The sequence below is a fragment of the Podarcis gaigeae genome (genome assembly GCF_964106915.1).
Source record: "Podarcis gaigeae genome assembly, chromosome: 16".
NCBI lineage: Eukaryota > Metazoa > Chordata > Lepidosauria > Squamata > Lacertidae > Podarcis > Podarcis gaigeae.
In genome coordinates, this window is record NC_139693.1 from 13680200 (window position 1) to 13693955 (window position 13756).

Below are 13756 nucleotides of genomic sequence, written 5' to 3' on the forward strand. Positions count from 1 at the left end.
AGAGCGAGAGGGGTCAGTGCGCACCGACGCCTCTCGCTCTCCAGGCTTCAGTGAAAGCCTGCATTCGCCCCATAGGACGCACACACATTTCCCCTTCATTTTTGGAGGGGAAAAAGTGCATCCCATAGGGCGAAAAATACGGTATCCTTATCTATATATAAGATACATAGAACTCCCAGTTGCCCATGTTAGCCAAGCAAGTGCTTAAATACAATGCTGTTGCACTTTTTTCGTTCCCCCTCTCTTCAAGTTCTCTTTCCTTCCCCTCCTTCAGCCATCTCCAGTCCCGGATTCGTGTCTTGGTGGACGGGAGCCTCTTGGTACAGAAAACTGTCCCAGAGGATTCGGGGCAATATACCTGTGTTCCTAGCAATGGGCTAAGGAGACCACCTTCTGCCTCAGCGTTTCTCACAGTTCTGTGTAAGCATGGCACCTTCCCATCATTCTAGACCTCCAACTGGTAGACACAGTCTAAGGGTGGTGGGAAAAGCAGACAGTGTGAAAACACGCACCTTCAGTGTTCAACCTGCTGGGTGGGGCTCAGACAGGGATGGGGCAGAAATGCAATTCTGATGGCATTTAAAGGCAAACCTACTGACCTTGCACTTTCTGAAACAATATGTGGATTGAAATGCAGCCATCCTTCAAAATCTGCACTCCCTCAAATTTTGCAGCACGGTTCTCCAGCCAAGTAATGTGTACAGAAGTGCATGTTAAGTGTGCATAAATGCGTACATTAGTGAAATCAACATACAAGCATGCATTATATTTGGGGAAATTGCTTTGGTGAAAGTGTGTGTGAAAGGCAAAAGTGCATATGTTATGGGGGAAAATGTGCACTAAAATTCTGGCGATTTAAAAAATAATAATCATGCTCTGATATGGAAATGTGGAGAACCGATTATAAGATCGGAAAAATGAGAAACCGAAAGAAACCAGAATTGTCAGCTCCGCCTGCCCCTCAGCTCAGATCAGCCTCCATAGAAAGAATCGTCTTGCAGCATTATCCACATCCTGTTATTTTGCAGGGTGCAAGGTGTGGGTTGCCTTCCTGGTGGGACATTCCAGCAGTTGATTGGAGAAGCAACCCAGCCCTGGCTGTGCCCCATCTCTCCTCTAGCTTTCCCCCACTAGCCATCCCACTGTCTGAAGCTGTGTCTTCCCTGCCTTCCGCAGACCCAGCACAAGTCATCGACATGCCCCCTGAGACTCTCCTGCCAATAGGGATGCAAGGCACCATCAGGTGCCCCAACAAGGCCAATCCTCCGCTGCTTTTCATCAACTGGACCAAAGACGGGCAGCCGCTGGAGTTAGGCAAGGTACTTGGCAGAAGCGTCCACCACACCTTCTTGGGCTCATAGGCCTTTGGGGATAACTCTCTTCTGAACAGAACACTCTCTCCCTCTCCTAGCTCCCAGGTTGGTCCACGACTCCCGATGGTGCCATTGTCATTGCCACAAGCAATGACAATGCCGTGGGTGTTTACACCTGCACCCCATACAACAGTTACGGCAGTGCTGGCTCCTCGGCACCTACGCGCGTTCTCCTGAAGGTGAGTAGCAGAGACTGCTGTGTGTGTATGTGTTAGAGCATAAGAAGAGACTTGACTGCTGGGTCATCAAGTCAAGCATCCTGTGTTCAGTGTGGCCGACCCTTGCCTGTTTCAGATGTCAAATATGTGTTGTGTTTTACGGCCTAGGACCCTCCTGTGTTCAGCCTGCGCCCCAAGGAGGAGTATTTTCAGGAGGTGGGACGGGAACTGCTCATCCCTTGCGCTGCCAGAGGTGACCCCCTGCCCGTCATCTCTTGGACAAAGGTGAGGTGGCTCTTTGCATAAACAAGAGGTAGATCCTAGATAGGCTGTCCAGCAGTGGTGGCTGCTGCCCATTGGGACCGGCCAGGTAGGAGGCCAACAGGAGGCGGAGCCAGAGCCAGTGAGAGGCGGAGACAACTTTATTCTAGTTTTGTCCCCATCCTCCTCCTCCTCTGCTGAGGTGACACTGAGACTGAAGGAGCCGACAAGCAGGCTGAGAGGCTTCCCTGTTAAGTCTGGCTGGTTTACTCAGAGCTCCACCTTTTAGCTAGGCTCGAATTCTTTCTCAGGGGTAGGCAGCCTAAGGCCTGGGGGCCGGGTGCAGCCCAGTTGCCTTCTCAATCTGGCCTGTGGGCGGTCCAGGAATCAGAATGTTTTTACATGAGTTAGAATGTGTCCTTTTGTTTAAAATGCATCTCTGGGTTATTTGTGGGGCATAGGAATTTGTTCATTCCCCGCCCCCCAAAAATATAGTTTGGCCTACCACATGGTCTGGGGGATGGTGGACCAGCCCCCTGCTGAAAAAGGTTGCTGACCCCTGGTTTATACCTACTAGTATATAGAATCATAGAGTTCTAAGGGGACCCAAAGAATCTTCTAGTTCAACCCCTTGCAATATATTTGAGAACTTGAAGGAAATTTAAAAGTAAGTGGCAACATTTCAATTTAAATTGACTTCAGCCATAGTATAGTTAGCAGGGCCCCAATTTCCCCTGGAGTCTTGAAGAGCTTACTAACATCTCTCTGGTATCTCCCCCCCCCCCCCGCCACAGATGGGCAGCAAGGGCTTAGCCAATGCCCAGGTAGACAAGAACAACAGCTTGGTCCTGCGCCCACTGACCAAGGAGCAGCACGGCTTATGGGAATGCGCCGCCAACAACGGTGTGGCCCGCATCAGCACTGCAACCACTGTCTATGTATTGGGTGAGTACTTCATTCAGAGCACAACAGAATTGAGCAAACTGTACAGAAATGCATTGAAGAACTATTTTGAGCCAAAAGGGATGTGTGCTGCAACTTTCATGTGAGGGCAGTGTGTATGCATACACATATTGGCCTGGTTTGCCTGTTGGTACTAAGGTTTGTATGGCTTAACCATGGTTTCTTTGACCAGCAGCTTAACCATGGTTTGTTCCAACAAACAATGGTCATAACCCATAGTTTGTTCTTGCCTTACAAACCTTGTCTTGTTCTAACTATGGTTTGCTCGGCAAGTATCTGGAGCAGGGTGGGAAAACTGCCATAACTCTGTGGTAGATCACAAGCCGGTCCTTGGTTAAATTTGTGGTGTCTCAGGTAGACCGGGTAGCAGGCAATGAGTAAAGATGTCTGCTCAAGACCTTTGAGAGCTTCTGCCACTCGGAGCAGCTAGTACTCGGCAAGATGTAGCATAATCAGCAGTTTCCTATACTGGAGGGACTATAACTTAGTGGTAGAGCATGTAGAAGAGTCCAGATTCAATCCTGGACATCTCCAGTTAAAAAGGGAGTGGGTCAGAAGTGATAGGAAAAACCCTTCCCCACCTGCTAGAGCAGACATTACCGGGCTTGATGGACGAAATACCATGAGGAAGCTTTCTGTGCACCTAGTTTAATCCTCAAAAACAAATGTTGGAGGGGCTGGCGGGGACGCTAGTTGATAAAACTGCTGCTGCTGTGGATTTTACCACCCACAAAACCCCGTTGAGCCTCATCCTAATCCTGTCAAGCTAATTCAGTTCTGCTTTTCGTTCCCTCTCGTGAACTCTAGGCACCAGCCCCCACACAGTGGCCAACGTCTCGGTGCTGCCTCTCCAACAGGCTGTCAACATCACCTGGGAGCCAGGCTTTGACGGGGGCTACTTCCAGAGGTTCAGCATCTGGTATACGCCGCTGTGAGTCCTCGGTTAGGATTTTGGAATGGAGGCTGTGGGCCCTAGGCCCCAAATGGCTGCTGTGCCCAAAAGTCCTGGGGGGAGAGAGAGAGAGGATGGGGGCAAGTATTCCCCCTCTCCATCTGCTGCTTTCTCAGTGGGGGGAAAGGCACCTATATCAATCACAGTTACACTTCCTCACAAATATATGCTCTTTCCACCTCCCCTCTGTTCAGAGCCAAAAAGAGGGCATCCTGTCCTGGCACCCAAAGAAATGTGAGCAAGTTTAGTTTGTTTGTGTTCAGTGTAGGAGAGGCTAAGCCAGTGCAGGAGCAGGAACAACAAACTGCCCCTCATATACTGTGTAGTTTTTCAGGGAATATTTACTGAAACCTTCCATGGGTACCATAGGAGATCATGCCAGGCACACTGACAGTATTGGGCAGTGATCCCTGTTTGAATGTCTTTTGCATACCAAACAAAGACTTAAAAAAACAACAGCCAAGCCTTTTAAATTACATTTATGATGTGGAATTAATATAGTTGTTATAGCTCCATGAAACATTTATTTACTCTCTCTTCCAACAGATCAGTTTTGTCAGTGCTATGATTGCTTGATTTCTCGTTGTTGTTGGTTTTTTTTTTTAAAAAAGTGCTAATTTTTATGGTTGTCTCAATTGGTGCTTTCCCATTTTCTTTTATTGCAATGGGTTTCTAGGTCGCTTTTGCTTTTATACGTTGCCCAGACAACTTTTGTAATTTATCGGGTGCCTGATAAACTGAGTGAATAGATTAATTAAATAAATATAAACGTTACTGGAATGCTTCTTCCAGGAGCTCACAAGTTCCTTCTGCTCGAAACCACAGGGGTTTTTCTGTCTCTGATTTGGATTCTTAGTGACTGCAGCCTCTCCTCTATTTCTGTGTCCCACACAGGTTGAAACGCTTCAATCGCCCTCACCACGACTGGGTTTCACTGCCTGTGCCTGTTGGGGCCTCCCACGTCCTGGTGGAGAATCTCCAGCCAGATACCGGCTACCAGTTCAGCGTTTTGGCCCAGAACAAGCTGGGTAGTGGTCCCTTCAGTGAGATCGTCACCACTGTGCCACTAGGTGAGAGGCACAGGACTTCTTTCCTTCTGATCAGCAATGTGTCACTCCCATTCCCTTAAAAGAACAATGCACAGTTTCAACACCCGTTCTCTCTTCTTCTCCTTCTCCTTCTCCTTCTCCTTCTCCTCCTCCTCAGGTTTCCCAACAAACACCATGCCGCCCAACCCCTCATCTACGACCTCACAGATTTTTCTATCCCCACCTCAATCCCTGATGGCCAACGAGACAACGCGGGGGGTCCTCCTCCTGTGGGAGCCCCCGTTCCAATTCTCTGTGGCTCTAACAGGCTACACCCTGGAGCTGCGACAAGACCAGGGGGGCTGGGAGGTTCTCGACGGATCCATTTCCAGCTCTGAGACGCAGCTCCTGGTGCCTGGGCTAATCAAGGTGGGTTCAGAAGGGTGTCAGAGATACAGTTTTGAAAGGTTAGTGCAGCGGGTGGCGCTGTGGGTTAAACCACAGAGCCTAGGACTTGCTGATCAGAAGGTCGCCGGTTCAAATCACCGTGATGGGGTGAGCTCCCATAGCTCGGTCCCTGCTCCTGCCAACCTAGCAGTTTGAAAGCACGTCGAAGTGCAAGTAGATAAATAGGTACCGCTCTGGCGGGAAGGTAAATGGCGTTTCTGTGCACTGCTCTGGTTCGCCATGCTGGCCACATGACTTGGAAGCTGTATGCCGGCTCCTTCGGCCAATAAAGCGAGATGAGTGCCGCAACCCCAGAGTCGGCCACAACTGGACCTAATGGTCAGGGGTCCCTTTATCTTTAAGCAAACTAAGGCTCAGGGGCCGGATCCAGCCCAATGACCTTCTAAATCCGGCCCATGGACAGTCCGGGAATCTGTGTGTTTTTACATGAGTAGAATGTGTCCTTTTGTTTAAAATGCATCTCTGGGGCCTGCCTGGTGTTTTTACATGAGTAGAACATGTGCTTCTTAAAAGTGTCAAAATATCAAAATCTGGGATCGGGTTGGGCGAGATTTCCATTGACTTCAGGGCACTGCATAGCTCCCTGCCTTTCCTTGGGACTGTCAAAAAGTGGAACTAGTTAAGCAAAATGATGCCCCTTCTGATGCTGTTAAGTGGGAGAAGGGTTTACAGTACGACCACAGTGACCATAAGAGGGTTTTCACAGTGTGCCCCTGCTTTCTCTCCTACCCACCCTCCGCCGCATTGTAGGACGCCTTCTATGAGTTCCGCCTGGTGGCCTTTGCTGGCAGCTACATCAGTGACCCCAGCAACACGGTCAATGTCTCCACAATAGGTAAGGGCCAGAAGGGGGGCAGCAAAACCTGCAGATTCTCAGGATTAGCTCACTTTGCGGGAGGCCACTGGAGCTGTTCAAAGCTCCTTTAAATTGTCACTCTTATTAATAGAAGGGATGAGCGAATCTCTTGGTTTCTCATTTTCCCAGTATTTCCATGTCAATTTGCAATTAAAAAAGAAAAGTCCTTATGTTCTGATGCAACAGTGCTCCTACAGCGATTCTTCCTCCATGTTGAGGTTTCTTCCTACCCTTGCCGTTGTGATAGTGTGAAATTCCCCCTCTTCCCACCAGGCATGGAGGTGTATCCCTCTCGCACCCAGCTCCCTGAGCTCCTGCCCCAGCCAGTGTTGGCAGGAGTGATTGGCGGGGTCTGCTTTCTCAGCACAGCTGTCATCTTCAGCACAATGGCGGCTTGCATCATGAACCAGAGGCGAGCTGCCCGTCTCCGCAAACGCAGGCAAGGTAAGGAGCTGTTGTGCAGAAAGTTTGAGCAGACATGTCCTTCTGTCACCCCAGAGGGCGAGACCAGACCTAATAAGAGAGATAAGGAACTTCCAGCCCGCAAGCCAAACTTAGTCTCCCGCACCATTTGGGGCAAGTTACATCCGTCTGTTTTGCGCCTGCTGTCAAAGGAACAATTGGGAGCTTAAAGTGAACTTTTGATCATTTCTGTGCTGGTCCCATTGAAACCACTTCTCCCTCCCAGTGCTGCTCCTTGAACCTTTGAAAACCTGTTTTCTGAAGTTTTAAAGGGCAATGTGGGGCTGTTTGCAAAAGGGCTTTTAAACAGCTCCACACTGCGCTTTGAAGTCCTGATAATCGGGGCTTCAAAGCACATCTGATGTCATAGCAATGCTAAGTGATTGGCAGGTCAGCTGCATCTCTGCAAGGGTGGGGAGGTAAGGATTGGGCCCACTGGCCAGAAAAGATTCCCCACCCCTGAGCTAGTGGGTAGAAATTGCAGGGCACAGATTTTAACTGGACATTACAATAAAACTCAATGGTGGGCCAGGCTGCCTCAGGTGGTGACAGCAGGCCAAGCAGCCATTTGTCAGGGATGCTGTCATTGGATCCTGCTTTGCAGATCCTGCAATGAGCTGGACAAGGTTGGTCTACACAACCTCCACTGTCCCAACTCCATAGGCTGCATTCAACTAAGTTCTACTCAAAGTTGACCACTGAAATGAACAGGCCTAAGTTAGTCATGGCCATTAGCTTCAGTGGGTCTACTCTGAGTAGGACTAGCGTTGAGTACCACCCGATGATTTTGTGAGGCAAACAGTCAAGACCCTGTGGTTGCAGAAAATGGTGTCTGGTGCAGAATCCAGCCTTCTGAGGATCCCACCATTGCATTTATAGGAGACATTTTTAATATACAGAATAAGAAAGTGTGCACAGATTCGCACAATCAATTCAGGCAACAGTATCTGGCTTAATTTTTTAAAGAGCTGCTATGTTTTGGCACATTTGAGTTTGCTTTTAGCAGTTATCATTGGGGATACCCTGGTTTGCTATCTACTGAGAATTTTCTTTTTTAAAAAAATATTATTTCTTTAAAGTGTGGCATAAATAATATCTCTTCATTTATTTATTTTAAAGCCTGGAAAGCAACTCATAGGATAGAGGTCACCACCCTTTTTTTTAACTTTGTGGGCACATTTGGATTTTTGAGTGCATGCCCTTCCATTCACTTCTCTCCCCCTTCCCCAGATTGGCACACCCTTGAGAGACAGAAAAAGAGAAAGCACATTCATGCAGGTTGTGCTTTTCCAAATAAAAGCGCATAGAGCCGAAATAGCAAGTGGAACAGAGCACCACTCTTCCAACTTCCTGCTGCAGCTCTCTGCAATTTTTCCCAGATCAGCTCCCAAAACAGAAAGAGACAAAGCATACTTTTCACAGTGGGGGGAACCCTAGCATTCTCATCACTTCATGACCAAGCTTGTCAGTGAGCAGGAGGGGTTCAGAAGCTGTGTAGGCAGCTGGGAAAGACCTCAAGGGCATCACTGCACCCATGGGTGCCATGTTGGCAGCCCTTGTTACAAGATGTAGCAGCAAAAGCAGACTAAGCAAGATCCCAAACAGAATCAATTCAAGCTCCCCTTCCTGTCCCACCTGAGAGCAGTTGCTAAGGTCCTCCTTCAGCTTCTTTTTTCATTACCTTGGAGGTGGAATTCACCTGATCTAGCTTTTAAACATTTATTTATCAAAATATTTTTTCCTTCTCTCCCAACTTTTTATGTTTGCACATGGGACCCCCAAAGCAGTTAGCAATCGTATGCAATCATTAGCAATATGGGGATTTTTTATATAAAAATACAACCAATAAGAAACAAGAATACAATGGATTTTATTTTTTTAAGCTGCAGATGGAAACAACCGCAGCAATGGTCCACCAAAAGCTTACTGTAGAGCTAAGAGTCATATCCCAGGTCAAAAGCTCATGAGGGGAACTTGAAGCTAACACTTGAAGGCAGAGAGATGGCCAGAAGGACCTCCAGGGGCAGAGTTCCAAAGCCGGGGTGCCACCACCAAAAAGGCCCCATCTTGTGTGCCCAATTGCTGCAGCTTAGAGGGTGATGAGATATTCTACAGGGCCACCACTGAGGACCTGTGCATAGGTAGCTTTCCATGGGAGGTGATAGCTTGCATCCAAAAACCTTTTGAGGCACAGCTGAGCAATCTCTATCCCTTCCAACTGTACTCCAACTCCCATCAGCCCCAGCCAGCACTGCCAATTCTCAGGGATCATGGGAGTTGTAGTCTACAACGTCTGGAGGGCCATAGGTTCCCACCATCAGACTGCAAAGGCCAAACACAGCATTTCTAATTGGGCTTGGACACAAACTGGTTGCCAGTGAAAAAGGCACAAGATCAGAGTGAAGCGATCGAAGGAAGCAAACCCAAGTCTGAGCTACACCAGTTGCATTCTGCACCTCCCCAAATCAGCTGGAAGTGTCCTGGAAGTCCCCAAGTGGGACGTGGCTGCAAAAGCACTCCCCAGTTGTTCGCCCCCAGTGTCTGATATTTGTCATCTTCTCACCTCCAAACATGGAAGGTCCATGTACACGTCATGTCCGAAAGCCATTGAAAGACCTCTTCCTCCTCCATGAATGAATCTAAAATTCTTTCTTCAAAGTTTTCTGCCTCGCGGCAATGAGTTGCAGAGGTTAATTCCGCTTTGCATAGACACACTTTGTCGTTGGATAATATCCAGAACCTGCCACCAGCCAGTTTTCACTGTGCTGTCCTTGGAAGTTCTGAGACAAGGTGGCACGTTTTTCTCAGCCTATTGCATGAGTCCACTTACTTACTTCTCTCCACATGGGTCTGCCCCAGAGGTGAGGAACCTTCTTCAGCCTGATGGCTCCAATCCATTCTGGACAACTTTTCAGGCACTACACACCGGGGGGGGGGGGGGGCGGCAGGGGCAGGGGCAGCACCAGATGCAAAAAATGGACAAAGCCACAAATGTCAATTTTACCTTTGGGCAGAAGGTGTGTGTGTGTGTGTGTGTGTGTGTGTGTTTTTGCTTGCTTGCTCATCTCTCATCTATCCAGACACGCAAGAGGCATTATCAGAGGTAAAGGACACACTCCAGCCAGACAAAAACTCAAGGAAACAAGGCAAATGCAGAGGTGGAGAGGCTGCAGGAGAGTTTGCAAGATGGTCCACATTTCTGTTCTAACCTTTTAGCTAGGACAGAATACCCTGTCCAGGGTGGGGGCAAAATTTACCATCAAGGTAACTTAAATTCTAAAAGAGGAGGTAGATTCTCCGCTCTGTTCTCTGTTAAGCAAATTGCCTTCATTGGCTTTCTTTCCTAGGTAATGCAGTCTGCTGTTTTTCCAAGGGGGACAGTGGGGAGAGGAGTAACACATGCAACATCTAAACCCACTCCTGGCCACATTAAATCCCTTATCAGCATCCGAGGGGGGGGGGGTGCCACACACACACCCTTTCAGACTTTGCATCCTTAAAGACTAGAAACTTGGTGTCTTAAGTAACAGCTGGGATCCTCAAGAGGGTTGAATTCTATGCCCGATGCTGATGTCTGTGACCACAGAAGATGTGCAGTTCTCCCCTCTCACAATTTGTGCCGCTGCGTGACTAGAGTTGCTTGCAGGCTGCAAGAGACTGCATTTAAAAGAAGAAGAAGGAGGAAAAAAGAAAATCCTGCTTGTTTTCTGAGCTGGACAGGGAGGTGGTCCTTGTAACCGAAGCTGGAAGGGAGTGGGGGTCAGGGCAAGTTTGAGGCTGACGCGGGCATGTGTGTGCGTGCATCTGTCTGTTGGCCGTGACGTGGCAGTCGTCCCGTCCCCTTTCATTGTCACTTCTTTTTTGTTTTTGAGTTGCTCTCCGTGTGATTTCCCCTTTATGTTCTCGTGACCTTCCAGATCCACCAACCGTCTTCTCCCCCAACAAGAAGCTTCTGCCTTCACAGTAAGTCACGCCATCGCATGACATCACTTCCTGCTCCCACTCATGCCAACCCTGCAGCTCCTTCCCCTGTTGCTTCTGCTCAGCCCGCCCTGTGTTTTGCAGGCCACAGCCAGGGGGAGAGGGAGGAAGCGTCTAGTGGGGTGGGAAAGGGAAATGCTACAGCAGGGCTCCACAGGACGGCAAAAACAGAGTCCCACAACAGGCAAGGCTTATAACCCGGTGGTGGAGCATCCGCCTTGCGGGTACAAAGTCCCAGGTTCAATCCCTGGCATCTCCAGGTAGGGCTGGGAGAAACTCCCCATTTGAAAACCTGGAGAGCCACTGCCAGTCCATGTAGACAAGAGTGATTCTGATGGCCAATATTCTGACTCAACATAAAGCAGTTTCCAACATTAGGCAAGCCAGACGTGAATGCCATAGTCTTCTCCCACTGTTGTTTACGGTGACTGGTATTCAGGTTGAAACAGAACTGATAACAAACCAATCAAAATAATAAAAACAAATTATTAAGAGTCCAGTTGCATCAGTTTAAATTTTTGTCCACATTCCATAGCCACCAGATGAGCTGCAATATGTCTGATCATTACTATTATCTAGTCCCGACACTGTAATCTGAACTGTGAAAGCGCATGGTGCAGCTGCCTTTGTTGGGAATCTTCTTAACCACAATCCTAGTCATATACACACTGCGTGTATGTTCTGTGAATCCCAACACTCACAAATGCAAAAGCACAGAAGTTATGTGACCTTCAAAGCCGAATCCTGTGGCCTGTAGGAACTGGATAAGTACGCATTTTGCAAAATTCTGTCATTAAAAAAAAAATCTGCATGATTTGGACTTATTTGCTGGTCATAGCGAGGTTGCTGTGCAAAGCACAAAATGGCAATCTGGGTTCCAAAATTTTGCCAGGCATTTCCCCACACACAGACTTAGCAATGCTACGGACTTGAAACCCGTCTTAAAAATAATAATAATTGAGAACACCGATTCTCAGTAAGCTGAATGTTGCACCTGGTACCACATGAGCATAGGCCTAAATGCTTTTTTGGCTTATAGAATCATCTGCAGCAATAGCATTTTGTCCATGTCTGATGCCAAGTGTAGAGTCCCTCACTCACCCCACGAGTTATCACCAGAGGTTTCTCAAGCTCCCTTTCAAACTCTGTCCAATTGCCATATTTGGGATCAAGAAAGACATTTTTATCCGGGTGAAATTGATGAAAGGCCCTTAGAAGTTTGTATGGTCACATGCATTTGGGGAGCTGGAATAAACAATCACTTATTGAAATACACTTTCTGCTTTTTTAATTTTTTTTTTTTAAGTCATACCTGCCTTGTCAGGGAGAAGTTATAGAGCCTCATCTTCCTTTAGCATGCTAGTTTTCTCAGTGCAGCTACAAAAAGTGGTACAGCCGACCACATGGTGATCCTGAGTTTGTGTTTTGGCTCTCACCTTGAGCACCTTTTTGGCCACAAGTCCTGTTGCTTGCCGCAGCGTGCCTTCTGCCTTGCGCAGCTGAATCTCTGCAAGGCTGGCCGTCCTCCCTCTTGGGCAGGGTGGTGTCTGTTCTTGACAGCTTTTAGGGAACCCTGGGGCTGGGGTTGGTGGGAAACTGGGCCTAATCTCTTGCCAGCTGACCAATATAAATATATTTTGGGGCTTCTCCCCGCTCCAGAAATTCTACAGGCACTGCTAGCCCAGACAGCGTTGTGAAGATGAAATTCCAGGCCTCCCCGTATCAGAGCCTTCGCCGCTCCCTGCTGTGGGGGGAGAAAGCCAGCACCAGCTTAGGCCTCAACATCACCAGCGGCAATGCGAGGAACAACTCCAGATACACCCTCTACGAGAGCCACGTCGGGGAGCCGCTACCCCTGGAGCGCATCTGCCGCGGGCCCGACGGCCGCTTTGTGGTGCAGAGCGAAGCGCCGCCTCAGGAACGCTTGGCGGCCATGCTGGAACGCTATTCCCTGTCCTTGGCTTCTTCGGAGAGCAGCCTGGGCCAGCTGGAGCCTTACCTGCAGGTCTACTCCCCCCCTAGGCCTGAAGAGCCCGTCTGGCAGAAAAGCGTCCCCCTGAGGCCCAAGAGCGCCAGCCGCTCCCGCCGCGAAGCCAAGGCCTCCGGCTACCGCCAGGGACGCTACTTCGACTACAGCAGCAGCAGCCCAACGGAGGAGGCCGAGCCCTTGTGCATTGTCAACATCAGCCCAGTGGCGACCATGCCGTACGGGGCTACCAAGCAGCGCACCCAGACCACCACCCAGAGCCCCGAGGGGCACGTGGATGGGCCCACCACTGCCGCCTCATCTTCCTCGCCACCCCCTTCCTCGCCAACCTGCTGTAAGCCCCCGATCAGCCAAGCCCATGCAAATACCTCAGCCCAAAGTGGGATTCTGCAGTACTTGAGTCTCCCCTTTTTCAAGGAGATGAATGTGGATGGTGACTGGCCTCCAGAGGAAGAGGAGGAGGAGGAGGAAGAAGAAGAAGAAGAGGAAGAGGAGCAACCCTCCAAACCAGCCCTCCATGAGGCTCTGGGCAGCACTGAACTCACTGGGTTGGGGGATGAGGACAAAACCGTGTGTCCAGCCTACATGGACACGCAAGCCAATCTAGACCCTGCTCAGGTACAGGCCTTGGCCAAATCTCTCCTCAGGCTCCCTCACTCCAACACAGGCCCAGCTAAGGCTGCCTTTCCCAGGACCTCGGTTTGCCCGGGTTACCTCAGTTCCTTTTCAGAAACGCCCTTGCCCAAGGAACCAGGGCCTTGGTTGGAGGTGCTGTCGCCCCCTCAGTCCCCCATGGACAGCAGGCAGGCAGAGCTTGCCTACACAGCCATCCCCTCAGAGCCTCACTGGCTCCACGCAGCGGAGGAGCTCCCAGAGTCTCTGCCCCCCGAGAGACACAAGTCGCCCGTCGCCGTTGCCCTGGCAGGGCCGCCCGCCGAGAAACTGCCAAGGGGCAGTCTAACCAGCCAGAGCAGCGGCCGAGGCAGCGTGTCCTTCCTGAGACCTCCCTCGCTGGCGCCGTCGCTGGCGGGCAGCTACCTCAGTTCCCCCTTTGCAGAAATGACCGGCTGGCAAAGCAGCTCCACAGGAGAAGAATGCAGGCTCAGAAAGGACCCTTCGGTGGTTGCCATCAGTAAAAGGTGAGACCAAGAGGGCAGGCAAGGGAGCGGAGGTGAACTAGGCCTGCAGTTTTCCCTGGAGGCTCTGGTGGGTTGGAAGAGTGCTTGGGGGCCTCAAGTAAGCACCTCGCAAAGGATGAGCCAGGGTG

The 13756-nt window shown here is 49.8% G+C and overlaps 2 protein-coding genes across 7 annotated transcripts in view; both read left to right on the forward strand.

Moving 5' to 3' along the window:
• Window positions 1-13756, forward strand: part of IGSF9 (immunoglobulin superfamily member 9) — a 70254-nt gene that overhangs the window by 52061 nt on the left and 4437 nt on the right. For 4 of the 6 annotated variants that reach the window (XM_083716265.1, XM_083716264.1, XM_083716263.1 and 1 more), the window contains exons 8-19: window positions 275-420; window positions 1177-1319; window positions 1412-1552; window positions 1700-1816; window positions 2587-2737; window positions 3563-3686; window positions 4602-4777; window positions 4914-5164; window positions 5954-6038; window positions 6333-6503; window positions 10394-10484; window positions 12162-13628. In XM_083716265.1, the coding sequence (XP_083572391.1) occupies window positions 275-420; window positions 1177-1319; window positions 1412-1552; window positions 1700-1816; window positions 2587-2737; window positions 3563-3686; window positions 4602-4777; window positions 4914-5164; window positions 5954-6038; window positions 6333-6503; window positions 10394-10484; window positions 12162-13628 (3063 nt within the window). The remainder of the gene's footprint in view (window positions 1-274; window positions 421-1176; window positions 1320-1411; window positions 1553-1699; window positions 1817-2586; window positions 2738-3562; window positions 3687-4601; window positions 4778-4913; window positions 5165-5953; window positions 6039-6332; window positions 6504-10393; window positions 10485-12161; window positions 13629-13756) is intronic. The other 2 variants (XM_083716268.1, XM_083716267.1) reach the window with 1 other exon arrangement.
• Window positions 1-13756, forward strand: part of TAGLN2 (transgelin 2) — a 70079-nt gene that overhangs the window by 17540 nt on the left and 38783 nt on the right. The window lies entirely within an intron of this gene.